Source organism: Helianthus annuus, chromosome 3 (assembly GCF_002127325.2).
Source record: "Helianthus annuus cultivar XRQ/B chromosome 3, HanXRQr2.0-SUNRISE, whole genome shotgun sequence".
NCBI classification, from domain to species: domain Eukaryota; kingdom Viridiplantae; phylum Streptophyta; class Magnoliopsida; order Asterales; family Asteraceae; genus Helianthus; species Helianthus annuus.
Window position 1 is genome coordinate 10,580,055 of NC_035435.2, and position 24,586 is coordinate 10,604,640.

At 36.2% G+C, this 24,586-nt stretch overlaps 1 protein-coding gene and 1 long non-coding RNA gene across 3 annotated transcripts; one reads left to right on the top strand and one right to left on the bottom strand.

Annotated features, from left to right (window-relative positions):
* Positions 1-390: 390 nt before the first annotated feature.
* LOC110927529 lies at positions 391-2,308 on the bottom strand. 2 transcript variants are annotated; one of them, XR_004888224.1, is made up of 4 exons: positions 2,188-2,308; positions 1,948-2,060; positions 1,385-1,445; positions 391-1,293 (listed from the first exon to the last, which is right to left on the bottom strand). It is a non-coding gene; the product is annotated as an uncharacterized LOC110927529 (long non-coding RNA). The 2 variants fall into 2 exon arrangements; XR_004888225.1 differs by having other exon boundaries at positions 1,948-2,107; positions 2,283-2,307.
* Positions 2,309-9,635: 7,327 nt separating this feature from the next.
* On the top strand, positions 9,636-10,616 carry LOC110931199. Its single transcript, XM_022174604.1, has one exon. The coding sequence runs from the start codon at positions 9,636-9,638 to the stop codon at positions 10,614-10,616; it is 981 nt and encodes a 326-aa protein (XP_022030296.1).
* Positions 10,617-24,586: the final 13,970 nt, after the last annotated feature.

Consider the following 24,586-nt stretch of genomic DNA (forward strand, 5'->3'; position numbering starts at 1 on the left):
ACATTATAGCTAATTTAGTACCAAGAAAAGGGTCCTAATATACCAAATAAGATTATGAAACCAATTTTATGGTCGCATAATATGTCTATAGACAACTTAAATAGCGTCCTAAAAAAAACAATTTAGGACACTTTTACAATGTTCTAATATGTGATTACCTACTTTTAATCTTTTAATACACATACAAGCGTCCTTAAAAATTAATTTATATGACCATTATGATGCAACTTTATAACTACTTTAATATCAAGAAAATGGTCCTAATATCCCAAATAAGATTATAAAACCAATTTTATAAATTGACCATCAACATATAACATCCTAATAGTTATTGTATAACATCAACTAATGAAAGAAATAAAACTTCATTATATTTAACATTATCTAACATAAAGTCTTAACACTTAACAAAGAAATTAAAAGTAATTAAAGAAACAAGAAAGCATAAAATTTTGTGTCATCATGCGTCCTCAATCCTCATGGACTACCTACAAATAAACCATCCATGAATAAGCATTAAGTTCGTGATATTAACATTATTTGTATCAGAAGTTTAACAAATACATACCGAGATGAATGGATAGGGCTATGCGATGGATGCACCAATGCATTCTAAATCAATTCTATTCAGAAATTCAGATTGTTGATTAAGTATAATGAAATACTAACATAAAAGATTAATTGCTTGATATCAGCATCATGTTAAATAATGTGTGCAGATTGAGAACATGATACAAACCAACTTTTACCTGCAAATATATGAGTTAATAATGATTTATGAAGATGCAAGAACCACACTGAGAACTTTATAAGAAAAAATTTGGCAAATTGGGTAATCAATTGAAGACAAGAATATTTTATTTTCTGGGAGTTTAATTGAAGATAAGAATTATTAAATAAAGTCTCCAATGGTAATTTGTAACTTAGTACTATTACTATCCCGACTCAACTCACTCCATTTCTGATTCTTTATTGTTATTTTATCAGCCTATGAAAAAATAAGCTCCTCAAGTAAAAGTGGAATCAACCATTAACTGAACTAATAACACATGATTGTATTTGGCATCTTTAAGCTAAAATCACACTTTCTAGCAAACATGATTATTATGTAGGCTTTTGTATCTGCCAGAGTCTTAAATGTTAGAAACCATTCCTCATAAACCATGGTTGTAAAAACACATAGATTAATTAACGTATTATTTACCTTCAAAGTGACGACGTCGTCTCCACTACTATTGATAAAGGCCTTGTATACTTGTGCAAACCCACCCTTTGATCTCATACTTTTTTCCCCTGTGATATACTATGTTAGTAAAATGTCATAACAGAGATTAGAGTCGATAGATAAATTGGGATTGAATGATAAAATGAAACTTATGCTGACCTTAATATTGACTTGGAGATTCCAAGAATTTCTGATTTTATCGGGTTGTTTTTTCATTCACCTGAAATGTTGGGAAAATTCTTCATATATGAGGAAAATATATATTTTGACACACTCACCAACAAAAATAATAGAGTTAAAAGTTCTTGCTTTAACACTATAGACTTTTGTTCTAAATTTATTCAGTAGAACACAATGTATATGGATCAACCGTATATATACAGATACATATATTAATTTTATAACTTTTGAAAGAGTAAAAAGAACTTTTAGAAGAAAAACATTTATGGTTACCAGGAGTAACAAGCATAAATACGCTGAGCCAGTGAAATCTGCACTTTTGGAGATACAAACAAGATCAGCAGTACATAAAAACTACAAGTTCAAAAACAAACCCATCAAATTAAACCAGCAATCTTCCAGTTTTGAATCACAAACTTTGGGCTTTCGGTTCATTCATAAATAATTTGAGAAAAACAAGCAAATGTAAATAAAACTTTAAATTAAAACACAAATTAGGGCTCAGAAATCACAGTAATTGGTGCAAGATTAGAGATCTATACCTTTAGAAATAGAACCCGCTTGAAACTTAGGTAGGAAACTACACCAAGTTTGATTGATTGTAACAAATCAGATCTAATTTTCACTGAGGACTTTCGTCTTGACGCTTCATGTTCTAATTGTAAAAATCCCATAGCGTTTTTTGAGATAGCAGAAGATTAGCTATAAAAGATAAAAAAAAAAAAAAAAAAAAAAAAAAAAAAAAAAACGAATCAAACACCATTAGGTTTAGATTTTCTTACAAGGTTGTGAAGTAGAACAGAGGACGAATAAACCATGAAGAAGTAAACACAAACGACCGTTCAAAAGATTGATCAGGGTGATTAATGATTTTTACCAGGTTTTGAACCCTAAGAATGATTCTTAGACTGAATTTCTTCACACATAAGCCATGAGCTTCAAGTTATGGGAGAAAGAGAAAGTGAAACACAATCAATCTTGCGATAAGAAAGATTCTTCATTTTTCATTTTGATTTCTGTTGGAGTTGACCGCCCATTGAAATTTTTAATTTTGAATTCGACCGCCATCTTTTAAGCTCGTAGCTTTAGAGTCTATGGGGTATGGGGCAGGGGTTGGGGTGTGGGTTGGGTGAAAATCCCTAAGTCATCACTCTGGGTGGGTTTGAGTTTCGGCGTGGCCCCTTGGGCAGAGATTTAGCCCGGGCATTGGGCATGCCTAGCGGTCCTATGTGGCCGGCTCTTATTGGCTTGTTGGCTAGGGCATAGCAAGCCATATTTAAATTTTAAAATATAACCGTTTGGCCAAGCCAAACGGTTCACCCACCCACCTGTCCACATCGCTATATAACCCCCAACCCCACCGGTCGTCCACATCGCTACCCCAACCCAAGTCACCTACCCGAACCGCTACCCATAAACACTTGATCGATGGCCTCTTGGACGCACGAGGAAGAGCTAGCCCTTGTCACGAGCGTCGTGGACGCGATGAAGGACCGCCAACCCGGTGAAACCCGTTACTGGCCGGAAGTTTTCGCTAGCTATCGGCACAACGTGGTAAATGACCGGCACAATTTAAACGTGTGCCAACACAAGTGGCGCGAGCTACGACTGAAGCTCGATCGTTTTAAAGCCTACTATGACAACATCCCGGGCGGTGAGATAAGTCACGAAGACCGGATGGCGGTGGCCAACATCGAGTTCCAGGGCAAGGAGCGGAAGCTGTTTGACAAGTTCGCCCTTTTCGAAATCTACCTAACGCTTTAGGTTTTTTTTGTAATCCTTTTTTTTGTAGAATTTTGTAACTTTTAGGAAATTTTAATAAAATTTTAGGCTTTTTTTTTAAATCTTGTGTGTATTTTTTAATTTTAGGTTTTTTTTATTTTAATAAACCTGGCCAAGCCACGCGGGCTAGCCACGCCCCGCCATACTCCACGGATACGTCACTCACCAGCAGGGGGGGTTGAACTCCACATGTCAATCCATGCCCCAAACCCCCGTCCCACCATACCCCACGGACACGTCACTAAGGCCCAATATGGTCCATTAACACACATATATGACCCACTATTGACCATTGTGATCGATTAAGTCCCAATATGGTCTATTAATACATATATGATTATGGATGAGCTCAGTATCGATACGAAAATACCGCTACCGAAAATCGTCAACTATGGGTACAGGTACCGGTACTGAAAATGTTCGGTACGATACTCTACGTTACCGGTATTTGAAAATTAAACTCGGTATAATATTGGTAGCGTACCGAAAACGCCAAAAAGTGGGTACCGAAAATAATTCGGTACGAGAAATTTGGCACTAGTACTAATTTTGCATACATTAAAAACGTATATAAACGTAACTAATATACATACTCTTACATATTATTAAGAAGAAAACACATATGGTTAGAATATATAACATTAATAATAGCATAAAATTTTAAATATGTAGTAATATTTTTTTTTGTTTTATAATATTAACTAATATAAATTTTTCAAATGAGAATATTAATTGAGAGGGGAGTTTTGAATGAATACTTGGTGGGAAGTTTTAGAATGAAATATTTCTGGGGGAAGTTATTTTGGGGTAAGGTTAACTTTTAGAATGAATATTTTGGTGGGAAGTTTTAGGATGAAATATATTGGTGGGAAGTTTTAGGACTAAATATTTTGAGGGAAATTTAAATTTTAGGATAAATATTTTGGTGGGAAGTTTTAGAATGAAATAATTTTGGGAAATTTTTTAATATGTTGTAAGTTTAACATTTAATCTCATATGTTTTCATAACATTTGATAATATTTCATCACACGAAAATAAACAAAGTGACAATGATGTGATGAATGTTATGTAAAGGCCCATGATTTTTTTAAATTTTAAGTGTAGATATTGTATAACCTTTGGTCACATAAAATAATATACATAACCATATGTATAAAATTTTAGCCACATTAGTAAATATCAAGTGTCCTAATACGGTGTATTATAATAACACCATAATGATTAAGCGTCCTATAAAGGTTAAAGTTATAAGATCCTAGTGTCAAGTGTCCTATTAAGTTATGTTATAATATAACTCTAGCGAATAAGCGTCATATAAAACTGATGTTTTATGACTCAAATATCAAGTGTCCTATTACAGTGTGTTATAATAAGTTAATAACACCACAATGATTAAGCGTCCTATAAAGGTTAAATTTATAAGACCCAAGTGTCATGTGTCTTTTTAAGTTATATTATAATAAAACTCTAGCGAATAAGCTTCCTATAAAACTAATGTTTTATGACTCAAATATCAAGTGTCCTATTACGGTGTATTATAATAACACCACAATGATTAAGCGTCATATAAAGTTTAAAGTTATAAGACCCAAGTGTCAAGTGTCCTATAACACTGAACATTTATGACTTAACTACAACGTGTCCTATTAGGTTATGTTATAATAGGACCCCAGATGATCAAGTGTCCTAATACAATACCACATAATGGGACGCTAACAACTAAATGTCTTATATAGTACTTTATTAGGATCTACGTTTTAAGTGTCCTATTAAATTATATGATAATAGGACCCAAAAAAATCATCCATCCTATTAAATAGTTTTTTAGGACACCGGTTTAGTAGAGTATATTATAAAAGGACCTCAAAAGTTCAGTAGTCCTATTAAATAGTTTTTTAGGACCCTCTTTAACAAGCGTTCCACAGAAAAGGTCCTAAAAAGCCATTTTTGTTGTAGTGTAATATGAGGGGGAGTTTGTTTAAAATGAGTAAAATTTGGAAAGTTTGTGTATGTGTTCCTGCAAGTGGTCATCAGAAGCTTTAAAATGAAAAATCATTCTCGATTGATTTGAAGGGGAGTTTGATTATAAAAATTTGTAAAATTTTAAAATCTGTGAAATTTATTGTCAGGCAGAGTGTATGCAGGCTTGAGTAAGAGCTGTTTTTTCGATCCTGAAGAGCTTGAGTTTAGAGAAAGCCAGGTTATGATTAATGAGGATTCCTGAATAGAGAAAGCCAGGTTTCGATCATGAGCAAGGTATGAGCCAGGTTACAATCTTGAACTTGTGAAAGCCAGATTGCAATTCCAGCTTATTGAAAGGGGGAGTCTGTAGATGCTAAAGAACTAGGTTACGATTCTGGAAGATAAAACTAAAGCAAGATGCTGATGCTGATGAACTTAAGGAATCAAGAGATCTGATCAAGAGAATTAGAAAGAAGCAAGAGCCAAGTACAGATCATGGTTAAAGAATTCGAGAGGAGTCTGTTGGTGTTAATAGAGAAGAGAGAGATTTGAATGTAAGATACTTCAAAGAAGAGCCCGAAGACTGAAGATGTTGAAGACTCGATACTTAAGACTCGTCAACATTCGAGGGGGAGTCTGTTAGTGCATGCGTTTGTCGACTTCGTCTTGTATCGAGTCTTGCATTGCTTATGACACGAAGATCGAGAAATCAAGACACAAAGATAATTTCGCATGAAAGAAGTAATTCCGCACGAAATTACTGTCTGATAATTTCGTACGGAACTAGTTAATATCGCATGAGTCTGTAATTTCGTTTCTGTATAATTTCGTTTGAGAGTGTTTCGTGCGGAATTACTCATGTCTATATATAGCTGTGATTCCGTGTCAGTTGGTACGAAATTAAGAAGAGTGTTTCCGATGGCGAAGCTCTGTCGAAGTGTCTACAGATTTGTAATTGTTACCAGATCAATAGAAAGACAGTTTAAAGTGATATTCTAGCTGGATCACACACAATATGTCTGTTTCCGCCTTTCATATTGTGTAGAACACCTCTAATTGACTCGTTCGGGTCCGAAAACGATCCTACAAACCGGCGGTTCGTTTTGGTTCTAAAACCGATTAAAAAATGGTTTCGGTTTTTTTCCAGGTTTATGAGGAGGAGTTTGGTGGAAAGTGGGATTTTCCTAGAATGTCTAGGAAGCAATAAGAATGTGACACGTGGCATGGAGGGATTTTAACTAAAAGGGCACTTGTGTAATTTGACATTTTATTTTATTTTTGGAATTTTACCTCTCATTAACTAACAATGCCTATAATTATATAAACTGTTTCTCCAGGATTTTTTGTATTTCGCAACCTTCTCCTTCTTCGTCTTCGTCATCATCAAACACTTCTCCATCTCCACCATCTTCGAGTTCATCATCACCATTCAAATATTGTTTGTATCATCTTCGTTTTCTTGACAATGTGTTTTAACAACAAGAAAATTAATACAGTTGTGTTTTAGCAGCAAGCAGATTCATACATTTGTGTTTTAGCATTCAGACTCATACAGTTGTGTTTTAACAGCAAGCAGATTCATACAGTTGTGTTTTAGCATTCAGATTCATACAGTTGTGTTTTAACAGCAAGCAGATTCATACAATTGTGTTTTAACAACAAGCAGATTCATACAGTTGTGTTTTAACAGCAAGCAGATTCATACAGTTGTGTTTTTGCATTCAGATTCATACAGTTGTGTTTTAACAGCAAGCAGATTCATACAATTGTGTTTTAGCATTCAGATTCATAAAATTGTGTTTTAACAGCAAGCAGATTCATACGTTGTGTTTTACCATCCATGCTGGTAATGCTGGAGGATTTCTTAACGTTGTGTTTTAACAGCAAGCGAAGCAAATTAATACGATGTGTTTTCTTGATGTGTTTCTTTATGAAGGATAGAAGGAAGAGAGAGAGAGAGAGAGAGAGAGAAAGGGAAAGAGAGAGAGAGAGAGAGAGAGAGAAAAAAATCGCATGAAATGTGAGGTGGTTATGGAATGACAATTATTTCCATATTTAAAACAAGCTAAATGGCATATCTACCCCTGATTATTTAAATAATCCTATTTTTAGGAAACACATATTACCAAAATGCCACCAAGATGATCTCAACCATTAAACATACCCATTGGATGGCCCAGATCGATTCCTAGACTTTCGAGGAAAAACACACTTTCCGTAGGATCCCCAATCTCGGTTCTAAAACCAATTTTTTTATACACCTCTACTTCACCTTTCATATATTACATTGTTTTTGTATATTGTTTATATAAAAATATGATGTGTTTGACAACTAAATTTCATTTACCTCACTTTGAATAAAGGTTCTTTTTTTTGAATTTTTTACTGTTTATTACAAACTTAATGGGACAGTGCAACCAGTAAAATTTAAAAAATGGGGGTGCATTTAGCAACACGCTTTTTATTGTATATGTTATAAAAATAATATTTAATAATAATATTTTCTTTATATTTAATAATAATATTTTCTTTATACATATTATTAAAATAGTAAAAAAAAAAAGAAGAACCATATAACATGTAAGCGTACTTATAATTTTATTAGTAGTATAACTTAAGATACTAAAATTGGTAGCATATTATATAAATAAAGTATCAAATTATATTTGTAATATTATTTAATACTCATGTTGGTGTAACAAGCATGTGTATTCAACTCGAACAATACACGGGATTTTAAAAAACATAACAGTTTTTTTTTTTTTTTTGTTATTAAGTACTTGACATTACATTTACTTAATTTGAGTAGTGTAATGCACGAGATTCTAAGGTTGTGTGTATATATATAACTCATTCAATTTTAATAAAAACATACAAACAATGGTTGTGTTGTGACTGCTGAAACTTATGAGAAAGTTGATGATGCAGTTTCTTTAATCAATGAATTAAAGCTTTCATATTTATAAACTTGGTAAGCATCATACATATTGATCATATACCATACAAAATTTATTTGGGCATTTGAAAAACGTCTAAAATTATCGTTTTATAATTTAAATATTCATTACTAACTATTTAATTATTTTACTCAACCGTGTTTTTACACGGGATTATAACCTAGTATACAATACTATACAAGTGTAAAAGATAAATAAATTATAACAATTCCTATATATTATGGCAAATCTAGTTTAAAACTTGGGGGACAATTAATTAAAAGATAAATAAATTATAACAATTCCTATATCGGTGCTACTACACAGGCTTATATAATAGAGAGGTTGGATTTTATAATAAATTAAAACTTAACTTAAGGGGCAATTAATTAAGAGATAAATACATAAAAAAAGAGGATAAAAGGGAGAAAGATGCGGAGTAGAGAATTAAAACTAATCCTATATATAAGTGCTACTACTACATACACGAACTTCATCCACATGCAATTCCTGTTTTCTCCAACAACAAATCACACAAGAACAACAACACTACTCTTATAAGCAATATCGACAGGTATTACTCTCATTCTTCAGCATTTTGCTCTATGTTTCATCGATTCTTATTATTTTATCTCCAGATTTTCATGGTATTGATATATGAGCTGTACCGATGCCAACGCTGCAACGCATATGTTTTATAATTATTGGTGATGTTTATGTTGAATTTTGAATGTGCTGTTAGTTATGGATTAGTATCTCTTGACATCTATAATGTTGTTTGATTGATGCATTATTGGTGATGCTTTTGTTTTGTGTTGAGTTAATCAGATTATCGATGCGGATGTAGATTTAATTGATTCTGATTAGTTACTTTGAGATTTCGATGCGAATGATATTTAGCGGCCATTTTGAAACAATTTATTAGTTATCTACTTATCTGTATTAGAATCTCTTGATTATGTATTATGGCGGTTGATCGATAGTTGCATCTTGTTTTGTTATAAAATTCAGTGATTTGCTTGATCATTAGCGTAGGATTAGATATATAATATTCTGCTTGCATGCACCGATTTAGGTAAAGTTATGATACTTTACTTTAGTTTAATACAGTAAGTTTTGATTAATCATACAAAAATCTAATACTTGCATTGATTTTATTGATTTTGATTAGTTTCTTCTGAGATTTCGATTATGTTCTTTGTCCAGTTCTGTATTTGAAATTTGCCTATATACATCGCCTGTGTTCTGATGATGTTTAATGGCCGTTTTTTAAAGTATTTAAACGGTCTATTAGTTATCCGTAGGAGCATCTCTTAATATACAATGTCGATTGATTGTTGTTAAGACCTTGGAATTAATACTCGTAATTTGTGTTGTAAGAATTTGCTTGATCATTTTTGTTTGTGTGTTATGATCTAGTTAAAATTAAGATACATTTGTTTGGTAAATTAGGGATTTAATTCCAGTCAGTTTTGATTAATCATACAATAATATGATTTATGAACAGGTTTTAACTACTTTAATTTCGGAAAGAAGACAAAACCATATCATGAAGTATAAGAAAGGAAGTACAGTGGAGGTATTTTGCGACCAATCTTGGCGTTGTGCTCGAATAGTTTCAAGCAATGGACACAACTACACCGTCAGTTACGATGTGTATCCTGGTTTTACTAGCAAAGATGATGTGGAACACATATCTGTAAAATCTATAAGACCTTGCCCTCCTTTGTTAGAAAGTTCAGAATGTTGGGTTCCTGGTGATGTGGCGGAAGTGTTTCACAATCTTTCATGGAAGATGGCAATCGTTTTGAAGGATTTTGGTCTGGACCAGTTTACTGTCAGATTAGTTTTATCATTACAAGAGTTTGAAGTAACAAAATCAGAACTCCGTGTGAGGCAATCGTATCAAAATGGTCAATGGATTGTGACTGGCAAGGTTCCTAGTGATCATAAAGAGGCAAACGGCCCCGAGCTTTTGAAGTATGGTACTCAAGACAACCATCGGTTAATGGAGTCACGTATTGTTTCCTCTAAAACCCAAAAACGAGCTTCACCCTGCTGTGATTCACAAGATGAAACGAATAAAAAACGTGCACGGAAGTTAACAATGTGTGGAAAAGAGGGCAGGCGTGCATTGGTGCAGGGAATATCACCTGAAAAGGTGGATGATGTTGAATCCTCAAGTGGTAGTTGTAGCATTAATAGCTATAAACCGTATCATGGATCTGGCTTTTGTGTTGAAGATCATGAAAGTGATGCAGAGTCTGTTTGTCAGTGTGGATATAATGAAGAAAGTCAAAGTCAAGAAACAGATGAATCAGGTGATAACAAGGCAGTGGAAGATGAAATTCATAGACTGGAGTTGCATGCCTACCGTAACACCATGGTGTCATTACATGCGTCAGGACCCTTAAACTGGGAGAAAGAAACAATGGTGACAAACCTTCGTATATCACTCCATATATCAAATGATGAGCATTTGATTATGTTAAAAAACTTACTTTCTGCTTCTAATAAACAGTCTTATTAGATGATAAGGTAAACCTCAAGTTTGAAACCTTTCATAGTTCATAAACCTGTAAAAAAAGCAGTTGTACATTCACTCCTATATTGTTTTAATGGAACATGTTTATCTTTTTTTTAAACATTAATGTTATATATATAAATCATAATACGACATGACCTATTTGTATATAAACGTTCATATCTATTGTATGGTTAACATGTTTAGTACATAACACGACTTTACCCGAATTTAGCATTTAAATTGTCTTTTTTGTTTCACCACTTGACATGTTTGTATCATTTTCTTTTTGAATGGTAACACTTACAAACTCCTCCTAAATTACACCAACTAAATCATAATATACTCCTCTACCAAGTGAGGTAGCCCCACATTGACGTTCGTATCATTTACGTGAATATTTGAGGGCATATGTAATATAATAGCATTGTATTTTACTTGTGTATCGATATATGGCACATGTACTATTTCCTGCTTAAAGTTGTTAAAGTTTATTTCGTGTTAAATCTAATATATTAGAGACCATATCGAAACCAAAAAGTAACAGGTCCGACCTTTGACCCCGTAAGGCGACCGGGTCGACCCCGGTCCGGTTTTGAAAACATTGCTACAATGCCAACATTCCCACTACACTCATTTATGAAAAACGCCTCATAATACCCATTTGCTGACTGGGATAACACATGTCGCCCAATGCTCATAGGTGAGAGCATTATTCATGCTCTCCACTACACATGCTATAAGCACCTTTTTTCAAAAACAAATTTGGTAGACAAGGAACCTACTACACAACCAGCCTAGCATGTAACATGTTTTAGTTTGTTTGAACGGCCTCCATTTGAATAGGTGAACCAGATAGAAGTTTATTTTATGAGTAAACTGCCATTTTGGTCCTTGTGGTTTGGGCACTTTTGCCATTTTAGTTCAAATCTCAAACTTTTTACATCTGCGTCCTTGTGGTTTGCATTTTGTTGTCATTTTGGTCCAAAAGTGAAATTTGACCAGAATCCCCAAATTAAAACCCCCTGTTTTGTCCTTACCCTCAGGGGTATTTTGGTCATTTTAGAATTATTATAACTAAATATTAATTAAATCTTTTTCTATTTATAATTAAACATAAATAATGTGATTTGTCTATCTCCTCTCTCTCTCTCTCTCTCTCTCTCTCTTTCATCCTCGACCCAGATTCCACAGAAAAACCTCAAGATCTTAATCAAAATTCACAAAGATTTTAAGGCATTACAAAGACACAAATCAGATAATGCACAGTTTAAACTTTGAAAACCCTAGTTCAGTAACAAAAACCAATCCAACACAGATTCAAGTAACCTTGCATAAATCATAGCAGATGTAGTAAAAACAAAAACAAATAGACAAAAAACACAAGATAAATTACCTAATGTAACTTGAATCCGATTCGATTTCTTAACAAAATCAACAAACGACACGTCATCACCATCTCGCCAAGCACCACCACCACCCCCCTCTCGCCGCCAAGCACCACACCACCACCGACCACCACCCTCTCGCGCCCCCTGCAACCACCGCCCCCTTTCTCTCTCTCTCTCTTACATCACAACACCATCTCCTCCACCTCCACAACTGCCACACCAACCGGTGACCAAAATGGTTTCCGATGAACCTGCAACTCAATCCGGTGAGCACCTCCACCCAAAAAAGACTGGGCAAACACTATAGACCCTACCGCTATCCTCATAAATTCGCTCATCTGTCTCTTCAAACAACATTCCACCACTGTCGGAGATCTATGTCGCCGTCGTAGTTCCTCCTTGGTGCTAGGTCTGATTTGGGTGTGGGTGTGTGGTTATCGGAGAACCACCACCTCCTTCACCTGCTCCGCCGGTTCTCTCTCTCTCTTTCTCCTCCCCCGATTTCGTTACCATGCCGCCCCTACTGGTCTGATTTGGGTGTGGGTGTGTAGTTATCGGAGAAGGAGAGTGGCAAAGGGTGTGGTGTATGTGGTTTGCAGAGAAGAAGATGGGAGTTTATCTATATTTTAGAGAGAGAGAGAGTTATATATTTAATATATAATATATAATTAATTTTGTTTTAAATTATTAGAAGAGTAAATCAGAATGACCAAAATGCCCCTGCACTAAAGGATAAAATAATCAGCTTTCAACAGTCAAAATAGAGGGTTTTTGGATTTTGGACTGAAATGGCAACAAAAGTGAAACCACCGGGACCCAGATGTAAAAAGTTTGATATTTGGACTAAAATGGCAAAAGTGCCCAAACCACAGGGACCAAAATGGCAGTTTACTCTTATTTTATTTTGTAAAACTTTTTCTTTCAAAATCTTATACACATTTACTACTTAAGTCTCTTTATTTATTTTTGAGTAAATTGCCATTTTAGTCCTTGAGTTTTTGTCCAAATTGTTATTTTAGTCTAAATAGTTTTTTTTCTTCTATGGGTCCCTGACTTTTCCATTTTCTTGTCATTTTGATCACATTGTCTAACTTAGTCTAAAAACCAGGTTATGATCAGGGGTATTTTTGGCATTAAATTATTATGAGGTATATAAATTATGTTGTAAACTACCCCTGGTTATCACTACACAACAGTTATGCCAAAAATACCCCTGGTGATAACCAGATCTTTAGACTGAGTTAGGCAATGTGATCAAAATGGCAAGAAAATAGAAAAGTCAGGGACCCAAAGGAGAAAAAAACTATTTGGACTAAAATGGCAATTTGGACCAAAACTCCCCGACTAAAATGGCAATTTACTCTTTATTTTTGTTTAGTTTTATGTATATATACAAACACAAACACTTTATTTACAAACATAATAATTTATGATAGCATGGTTTTTAAAATTGGTGTGATGAGGTGGCCAATTAGATGGTCAGTTCCATATTTGTGGGTGTGGTTTTGAAAATATTGTATATAAGTTTTAATTTTTATATATACTTAAAGGCATCAGCTACATGCACCCCAATATATTTGTCGTACCCTCATATTGATGTGATTTAATGTGTACAATACAATACAAAGATGTTTACATATGTCTTGATGCATTATTTTTATGTCGCTGGTGTCGGTTCAGTTCCGACCGTTGTCGAACGCGACCGTTCGTTCACAACCGCTCGTTCATGACCGACGTCGAATGACGTTCCTCCGTCCTCCAATTCTCCTCCGTTTTTTAAATGTTAATAACTCTTTCATACGACATTATTTTCTATAAAAATTGTACCATAAAAACCCCATTTGAGGTGATGTCAAACATGGTTCCTTGTATATATGCTTATAATAGTATGCAGCTAGATCACATGTATAGGTTGAATCCAACAAAAAATTATAACAATGCAATTTGTGCTTCTTCTTGTTTGTTTCATTATTCACAATAACCCTAGTAATAAACTCAATATCAGCTTAACATATAAACACGCAAATAGCTAAAATATAAACGGATAAATAGCTTAACATATAAAGACGTAAATAATATTCTTGAATAAATAAAAGTTAAAATAAAAAGAAATCAAATAACTTCCAATATAGTCATGTCACTAAACATTGTAAAAAACAATAAATCAATCCAAAAGCAATAAAAGTTCAAACAAATAGAAACAATAATGCCTTCGTAACATGTCCTCAAATAAAACTTTAGTCGATGAGCCTTTGCTTTCGTTGCAGCCACGCTAACCTAATATGATCATGTTGCACATTTATAAACATTTCTCTTTTCACAGGGTCTTCAAATAAATCCATTGCAAAGAACCACAACTCCTCATCTTCTCTCATTAATCATGCATCTATCATCCGGTTAAGCACACCCATAGCAGCTTCAATACTAAACTTAGTACTTTGACTGAGTTTGGAAGAATCTGATTCTAATATTTCTAGAGCACGTTGTTGATTCATATTACTTTGAGTTAAATATTCTTTAAACATTGAAGCTCCCAATGAGTCTCTCCCTTTGCGTTTCATTTTAACTGGTTTAGACTTAGTGTTTACTTTAGTAGACTTCTCAAAATTTTTTGCAACCTCACTTGGGCTTGGTGTAGATCCAACATGTTCTCTTACTTCATTCAACCATTCACCGAAGAAATTATTTTCTTGAGTTTCCAAGTTTTCTAGATTAGAAGTGTATCACCGAAGAAATTATCACCTCGCTCAATGTTGTCATCCTCAAAATTCTCAACATGTACCTCATGAATGTAGTTGGATCCATAGAGGGTGCCACACAATTTTCCCCACTAGCAACTGCATCTCCAAATAACTGATCTCACTCCTCTTGTAGTTATATAGATGGTTGATTATTTTGAACTGCTAGAACTTTTGAGTTTTCCTACACAACAAAATGGTGAATCTTTAGTTATCATTATTTATTAATTATGAAGTATTTAAATTTTAAATGAGTTATATTATGTCATCTGAATTTTTCTTTTCCACCATTCATCTGGACAATTAAGTTGCTTGGTACTTTCATTCCAACCTAGACCAGTCTCTCCGTTCTTAAGTGACTTCCAAATGTTGTACTCTTTTCTCATACTGCCATACTTGTTCTTCATAGCTTTGTCACTAACGAATTTATGATTTATAATCTTTTCAAACTCTGGCTGAAGAGAAACCCATTTGAATGGGGAAGTTCGACCATGTTTGGTGATATATTTGTTTAAGAACCGACATAATTCTAATACCGTTTCTTTTGTCCAACTTTCTCTTTTCTCTTTATCCTTTTTAGAGTCCATCTTGCAACTTGAATATTGTTTACAATTTAATATAGTAGTTAAATTAATTTCAAACAATCTAATCTAGATAGGTCAATTTGTGTTTCATTATATTATTACTAATAAACTAAAGATGAATTAAATGCAAATCAAACAACTAATTGAAATTCACTTTATGCAATATATATGAAACGGTGTGGATAGAAACTAATCAAATAAACATTGTATATTATCAACCAAGATATTCTTTATACACACAACAAGTTCCAGTAACGGATAAAGTCAAAATTTTCACGTGTAAGGGAAGAGATAATGTACCAGAAAATTGATGATGAAGGGGACGATCAAAGAAGAAGGTATGGGAACAAGAGTATACGAAGATCGTGTATATATAATAAAAGAATAGAATTTGTTTAAAAGATAACAAAGAATTTGATTTTTTTTATCTTTAGAAAAAAAATTAAAAAGTTGTGCAGTAAAAAGTTCATTATCTTTAGAGGTTAAAATAGTTCATTTTTTCCCTAAAAGCTTGTAGCTCCTTCTAAACGCTGTATGAGAGTTCAACAAAAGCTTCAAGCTCCTAATCTAAAAGTTTCAAACTCCTTCAACCAACAAGGTTTTTTATTGAGCATGAATTTTTTCTTAAAAGCTTAAAGATAGAAGCTCCTAAAAGCTCCATGCCAAACATACCCTTAGAATTTGGTTACCTAAATGGCGTTTGGGATTTCCTATTTACACAGCTTATGATTATACGCAGAAACAGATAATCAGCTTAGCTTACTGAAAATAACTTATGTTACAAAGCTTATATGATTATACGCATCAATACAAATATACGTGTAGGATCGTTGTGATGACCAAATGAGTCGTTCAGAAGAGATCTCGTCCAATACGAAAGGCGGAATCAGACGTATCGGAGTTATTTCAGCTGGATACACACTAGAATCACTTTAACTATCTCTTGTATTGATTTCAGAACGTTTTGCAGACTGGAGATACTTTGGCAGAGCTTCGCTACCAGAATCAGGAGTGTTACAAATGAAATCTCAAGTCACCTATTTATACTAGATCCAGTCCCCATGAAACTGCCACTGTCCACTTCGCACGAACTTGTACACCCAGTTCGTATGAACTGGTCAGTTCGTGTGGACTGGCCATTTCATGACTGTTTTCCGTTTTCTCATACTACGTGACTCGATCTAACAATTCTATTACAAGACTCGCAATCAAAAACCACAAAAAATAAAAAATCAAAACTCAAAAATAGTTGGTAATGAGTGGTGCAGGTTTGACCACAGTGCTTGACGGGTGGTCCATTAGACAACACTTTATGATGTTAAAAGACAAGTTTATCCCTCATTTAAGTGTGTAATTATCTCGAATTAGATAACTACTGTTGCTCATGTCTCAGGTGCAGTTTAGCGGCTTAAAGTGAAGAAAAATGCAGCTTTGGAAGGTTCGGAGTTGAACGGGTTGAGTTTGAAGCAAAAGATGAAACGAAGAAGACAAATCAGCTGTCCACCGTAATTTACGGTCCCACCATAATTTACGGTGGACCTGATCTTAGCCTGATTCCCACTGTAAAACAGTTTACTTGTACCGCAGCAATTTCATGTCCACCGTAACTTACGGTGGAGCCGTAAGTTACGGTGCAGTCTGCGATCAATTGTGTAACTGCCATCATTAAGTCGGTTTAGGGGTGTCTTTTCAGCTATCATCATCATTGGTCGGTTAGAGAACACTTTGGGGGCGATTTTGGCTATCTTGGCTTGGTTTTAGACAATTTCTAACATTCGGTTTGTGTTTTCGATTTGTATGAACATTGAATTGCTTGTTATGATGATTCACCAAGCTATGTGTGGCTAAAACTTTCGGTGATCATCTTAGGTGCAGGTTTCTCTTGAACTTTTGTGTGTTTATTCCTGAATTTCTAGAATGATAACTTGTGTTTGCTTGTTTATCATGGTGTATGCATAATTGTTTGTAGCGTGTTAATTGATAGTGCAATTTCTAGTCTCAATCATACGTTCTTGGTGCCGTTGGCAATCGAGATATCACGGGAAGGGTTAGGGTTGGTTATTGATTAATTGGTCATCGGGAAACAACCTCGCGTTTATATAATCCGAGTACTTTGTTCCTTTTATCACTTCAATTATCTATACACGAGTTATGTCTATGTAACTCTTTCTAGTTGGAATTACACACAATTGTTTAAAGAAACTGAATCCTAAGATGGTCATTGTTTTCCTAATCTGTTAAACAACCAATTTTGATTTGCACTTAGTTATTAATTTAGTTTTCTAAAACAACAATCTAAATCACTGATCTTTATTTTCTGCAAATTAGGTTAATTGTAGTTTAATTGTAGTTTAATTGCGAAGCTATATAATCGACATACTTTCCACATACTCCCTGAGTTCGATACCCTCTTACCACTATCTATAGTTGTTTTTGGGATTAAATTTGCGTGTACCTACGACATCACGTCAAATATTGGCGCCGTTGCCGGGGAGTAGTGCGCAACGTGTGTCAGTTTGTTAGTTTTGCGTTGTTATTTTCGGGTTTATACTGGTGTGTTTAGTGTGCAGGTTCTACAGGTGCATGCATACTAGAGGCTCTCACAAAGCGTCACCATTGTCATTTGATCCGGAAATCGAAAGAACGCTAAGGCAAAACAGGGTTTTATTACGAGAACCATCACCAAACACAACTATACCAAATTCCACTACAATTCCTACTCCACCTCATGACACTACACCAACCAACACCACACAACCCATTACTACCCAAGAAGAACCAACCATTACCTTTAACCCATCCACTACCATACCACCATTGTCCCATTTCTTCCCGGGTGCGGGTCCGTCATATTCAAGCCATACCATAGCACCAATTTCGACCATTGTCCATGCTACTTCAACATTTAGACCATCGAACCAAGCGGGTTTTCAATATTCAAACCTTCCATTTGGGCAATCGTCGGGAGTTCAAGGAGATGGGTATGATGAAGTGATACGTGGTTGAAAACTGGTGCTTGTAATTGTTTAATTTGATGTTTTTACACAAGTTTTAGTTTCGAATTGCCTACTCTTGATTAGAATTGTGTTTTGCAGGTCTACCGGAGTTTAAGGAGCTTTTCGGGAGCTTTACGAGTCATCGGAGCGAAAACGGGACCACCGGGAAGCGACACGGGTCAACCGGAAGCAAGGAACGCGAAAAACAGAAAACCCAACATCTGGGCACCGTCGCCGACGCCCATAGGGGCCGTCGCCGACGGTTTGCACATATGACCGTCGCCAATATTGGTCCGTAGGCAGCAACATAGCCCGTCGACTATTTCCAAGAAATCACACACCGTCGCCGACGGTGATGAAGTCCGTCGGCGACGGCCCTCGGATATCGCTGCGCGGCCGTTGCATGATTTGGGTCAAATAATCGAATGAAAGGGGGTGGTTGGTCATCAATCCGGGAGTTACACTTTTGGAAGAGTTTTGAACTTGTTCTTGGAGCCTAATTCACCATCTATCACCTACCCATATCATCATCATCATTATCATCAATCTGAATCATCCACAATCACGAATCGATACAAACCCTAATCATCACCATCAATCCTTCCACCCATTATTCTTCACCAAACCTTCAACATCCATCATTGCTCCATCCAATCAAGCTTCAAAGATGAATCCTTCCGTGTTCCAAACATCCGGTGATCAAGCTTCTTCAACCATGAGTGGCTAATCATCTCGGTTTCACCCCGGTGTAGGTAGTTGTTAATTCTAGGGTTTCGAATTGTTCTTGTTTTAACTTAGTGACAATTTGTATTTGGTTTTTGAAACTTTTGACAATAGTATTACATTTGTTACGAATTCGTGAATTGTCGAGCGATGTTAAAAGTTATGACTTTGCGAAACGGTGATATGTAATTGTACATTGTCATTGTTCGGATTTACTTGTGTTGATTACAAAGTGTCTTTTTGTCCGTTCTTCGGAGCGTTGATAGTTAGTAGCACCTAAGTCACGGTACACTAAATCCGTTAATCAAATGCATTTGAGTTGAAACTAGAACTTGTAGAAATCCTAGGTTAATAATTACCGAAACCGGGCGTGATTCCTTTTATTATTATTGTTCTAGCAACCGTTTTTCTTGCAATCGTTAAGTAGTAATTGTTAATTAAGTAATTCAATTTTAGTAGTCCAAATTCACATCTTTCTTCTAAACAAAAATACAAAAATATTTGGTAAGCTTCATAATTGTGACAATTGTTTATAATTCATTCGAATCCATACACAAACCACATACTCTTCGTGGATCGACCCCTTACTACCACTAACACATTGTTAAGGGTAATTTGGGCTTATAAATATTATCTTTGACCGGAGCGCGACACTCCGATCAAATTTTGGCGCCGTTGCCGGGGAATCGGTAAGCTTCGTAGTAAGTTTCCCGGTTTACGAGGTCGAATGAAAAGGACCGGTAACACTTTGTGTAAAGTTATGTATATTTGTTTAATTGTTTGGGTGTTTCGAGGATTATCGTTTTCAATTCCTACTAATCCTTCTTGATTGTGTGAAGTCCAGACATTACGAACGGGTCATGAAGATACAAAGTATGTTTTTTAGACTTGTTTATGTGTATTGAGGACAATACACGAATTTTTGGGGGGTGGTAGGGCCATTAACGATGTCCGTCTTGAAAAAATTTTAACTTATAAAAATTCACAAAAATATTTTTAATGATTTTTAGGATTTTCTAGTGTACATAGCCCTTTAATAAAAGTTAACGAAAATTTTCTTTTCAAAAAAAAAATAAAATAAAAAAAAATAATAAAATAAAAATAAAAAGTGGCCTTTAGGGGAACCGTCGCCGACGGTAGACCCTGGCGTCGGCCACGGTGCTCCAAACTGTCCGTCGCCTGGTTTTGTCCGTAGACAGCAAGTTAAGCCGTCGGCTCAGGTTGAGAATCCACATACCGTCGGCGACGGACTCCTTCACCGTCGCCGACGGTGCCCCAATATCGTGCCGACGCTGAATCGTTATTGGTGGCTTACATTTGCACCCAAACTCTTAATTGGTACATAAACTTGACCCGAAACCCTTTTTCACCACATAATTGACCGGAAAACTTTATCAAACATCTCACAACATCACAAAATCAGTAACCACTTCATATTCTCTCTCTTGCATCTTCATCTTCTTCCCCAACTTCTCTCTAAGAACCCTAATTCTTCTACTTCTCATAACTTCTTCAAATCGCAACCAAATCGCTTGATTCTTGAGTCTATCTTGAGTGATTTTCAGAGAAGAACAAAACCCCCATAACCAAATTCACCAATTCTTGCTCGATTGCAAGATTTCTGGACGTGTGTTCTAGGGTTTGAAAGAGTGTTCATCCAACTTCTTGTTTTTACACTTTTCTTTGGTTATTCTTGTCAATCTTCACTAAAGGTATGAATTTCCACTCAATTTGTGCATGATTTTCATATGTGTTGTGATTTCTTCCGAAATTTTAGACTTATTGTTTAAGAGTAGGTTGTTTATCATAATGTAGGATGTTTGAGCATGAATTCAAGGGTGTTTGCTTGATTTGGGTGGGGTTTGAGCATGCTTAGTTTTAGTGATGTGATTACACTAAGATTTTGGCATGATTGAACATAGTAGTGATGTTGAACATTGTTGAACCATGATTTTTTATTGAAAAATCTTAGGATTAAACGTGTTAGTCAATATAGACGATAAAATGAGCGACTTTGGAAGTTTAAAAAGGCGATTTTACATCTAAAATTGAATTAAAGTTCAACATTACATATCATGTTCAAAGTTTGAGATTGTTGAAGGTTGGAATGTACTAATTGTTGTTATCTTTGTCTTGTGATTGTAGCCATGTTTCGTGGGAGCAAGAAGGCAAAGACCTCCGGTCAAGGGTCATCTTCGGGAGCCGGTTCGGGCTCCGGGGTATATCAAAGACGTTGGGAACAACTTAGTAATGTAGAAGAAGGCGATGGTCAACTTGAAAGACGAGATTGGGCTTGGGAAGAGGCTAAGAACAGTGGGTCGGCTTCGGAATGGAAGGAAGAGAAAACAAAGGCTCTTTCTAGATACAATAATAAGAGGTTGGAAGCCAAGATGTAGAAGATGAAAATGGTTACGGGCATTTCAAAACCCGTACCCGACAGGGCGGTTTGTGAACGTACGGTGGATGTTGAAGAGTTTAGGAAGATTGGTATAGTGCAAAGGTTCGAGAAACTCGGTTGGGAGCGAGTGATTGATTGGTGTGATGACATCACCAATCGGGTATACTTGGGGGCAGTTTGTGAGTGGCTATCCACTCTTCGTTTTGAACACTCCGATAGACCAGCTCATAGATGGAAGTTGATTGGGAACATTGGGAAAAATCAAATGGTTATGTCCTTCGAGCACATGAATGCTATAGCGAGGTTTGACTCGCTTGGGGTCGACGCGTATGATTATTATGGGTATGATCAGTTTTTGGACAACAAGAGAAATGATGCTGACCCAGTGACTCTCTTGGAGGATACATTACCCGGTTCTGGGGGTGCAGGTAACGCAAGGGCAGTTATGTCTCTGATGGGAAAGATATTTCAAGGTATCTCTTTGGAGAACATTATGGTACGGTTTGGAGACCGTGGAACGGTGAAGGCACCCGACTGTCGGGTGGTGCATGCATTGTTATATGGGACGCCCAAGCTCTCGTGGCGTCAAATTGTTATGATTAACACATGGGATACACGGGAATCGTTTAAACGCAAAATGATTCCTTACCCAAGATTGATCAGCGCCATGATTCTCCAACAAAATGCATTACCTCAAGACTCACTATGGTTATCCAAACCCATTGATCAATTCAACTTCGCCTCTATGAGGCGACATTGGAACATAACCGTGAAATCTTTTGGGCATTTGCACACGGTTGAAGATGAGCAAGGGGATAGTTATCGGTTCAACGACAAAGAGGGTGATGAAGAAGGTGAGGAAGAAGGGGGCGATGAGGAGATGCCCGATGTTGAGGAGGACATTGATCCTTCCGGTCCACGGGGACCGAGGCGTAGGTACCGGAAAAAGCATAGGGAAATCTCTGCCAATGTGGCAGATTTTGTGAATCAAAGACAAATACCGTCGTATCGGTTGTGGAACCGTGGGGATCAAGCGATCTACGACAATGTGTCGGCGGGTATTGGTGAAGCAAGAGAGTACCATGCTAGTCGGAAAGAATGGGAAGAGGCGCAAGGGGCGTACTCACAACAACAATGGGGTTTTCAATCATCCTTTCGAGAGAGGGTGGAAAAACAGTTGGAGGAACAGCAGCTGCAATATGCGATGCAACAATCACAAATGGAACGCATGATACAGCTGCAACAAGAGGAAAGGGCCCGCAGACAAGCGTAGGAGGAAGAGGATGCTTGGCGCCGGAATGCACAGGCAGAGTTGGACCAACGCCGATGGGGGGCAATGGCTTTCTCCAACCAGATGGCGATTAATAATTTCAAGGTACTCCATGACCAAGAACGCCATCAACGAGATTATCAAGCCGGGCTTCCATATGCTGAACATTCGGGGTGGACCGATTACCCCAACCTTCCTCATCCGCGAGGGCCCTCCGATCCAATCCCTCACTGGCCCGAAGCAGTCGGCTCGAGTTTTGTTCCGATGCCGTACCAGCCGTCACCCCAACAAGAGTCAAGCCCGCTGGATAACTATAGGGATATGTTTGAGGCCCTTACTGGTTATCCGTACCAGCCGAACCCGCCAGTGAACCCTAATGAGAGATATCAGCGGTAGAGGCGAGGTACGTTTTTGGTTGTTGTTGTTGTATATTATTAGTTTATTTTCTTTTTTTTTCTCGTTTTGATTATTTAAATTATTGCCTAGTTAAATGAACTTTGTGGGTGTGTTCCCTATATAACCCTCACGAGACCTCTCGTCCTCCCAAGCTATTGGGAGGTTTAAAAGGGCTTGTTGCATAAGCTAAATGCAACCGTGATTCCTACGAAAGTGAGTTAGGTTTATTGTTGTTGTAAAATATTTTCCACATAAAATCGAAGTGAGATAATGCATGGCTTGGTAATGTGTTCATAAAAATGGTAGAACTAAGTAACTAACAAATTTTGATGGTTGTGAGAAGCGTGCTTCTACACAAGGATTAGAATTTGTAGGTATAACGGGTTCAAGGGACAACCACTTTTATGAAGAGACGAAGGATATGAGCATCAAGCGATAACAATCAGGTGCATGTGTTTCTTTTTACTTTGATTGGTAGTTTAGAATAAGTGGATTGTAATTTGTATTTTAATTTCCGGGGTGAAAAGTTGGGAAGGTTAGTCGTGTCACATCCCTTGTGCGTTGCTAAAACTCTAGTTCTTACACATTGAGGACAATATGTACTTCAAGTGTGGGGATGGGGGAGTAATAAAAATTTTCGATTTTGACCCGTTCATTTAAACACTACACATTGAGGACAATGTTTACCTCAAGTGTGGGGATGGGGGAAAATTTCAAAAAAAATTTTCAAAAATGTCTTGTTTTCAAAGCAATCTCAAAAGCACAAGTAACCAAGTCAACGAGGGATGTCACAACCCATTTGGTCTTTTGTCATGGTCAAGTTCAAATTAATAAGCATAACAGGTATTTAGCGGGTGGTTTTTTTGGGAATAATTCGCCTAAGGAACTAAAAATGAATGCATATCACATATCATACCCTTATACGTGAGGTTTGAGCCACTTATATATCATAGATTCACATTTACATGTTTCTTTGTTTGAGTGGGCCGTTAGTCGCGTATTGTAGAACTTGCAACTTTTGATACGTTTGAGACTATAGACGAAATACAAGCACGAGAATGATTGAGGCATTAGGTAAACCTTTTTCTCTTTAAACCATTTTTCTATCCTTACCCGAACAAACTCCTTAGTTGCCCATTTTGAGCCTAAACCTTTCGTTTGACCACCCTATAGCCCATAAACCTTAAACCTTTTCTTTTTAAACCCGTGTGATGAAAATTCGATTATAGGAGCTTAAGTTTGTATAGTTGTTACGAAAAAAAAATGTGTGAAAAAGAATTGAAAATTGTTGAAGAAAAACACAAAAAGAAGCGTTAAGGGTGAAAGATTATTGCCCATAGTGGATGTTTATAGTTTGCTTTTGTTTAGGATAGTCTTTTGTAATAAAAAGTCGATTTTTCACCACTTTAGCCACTTTAAAAAATATCCTATTTCCTACCCTTCGCCTAGCCCCGTTACAACCCCTCAAAGACCTTTTGAC

Coding starts and splice junctions, on each gene's coding strand:
- LOC110931199 (XM_022174604.1), top strand. CDS start 9,636: ATGAAGTATAAGAAAGGAAGTACAGTGGAGGTATTTTGCGACCAATCT.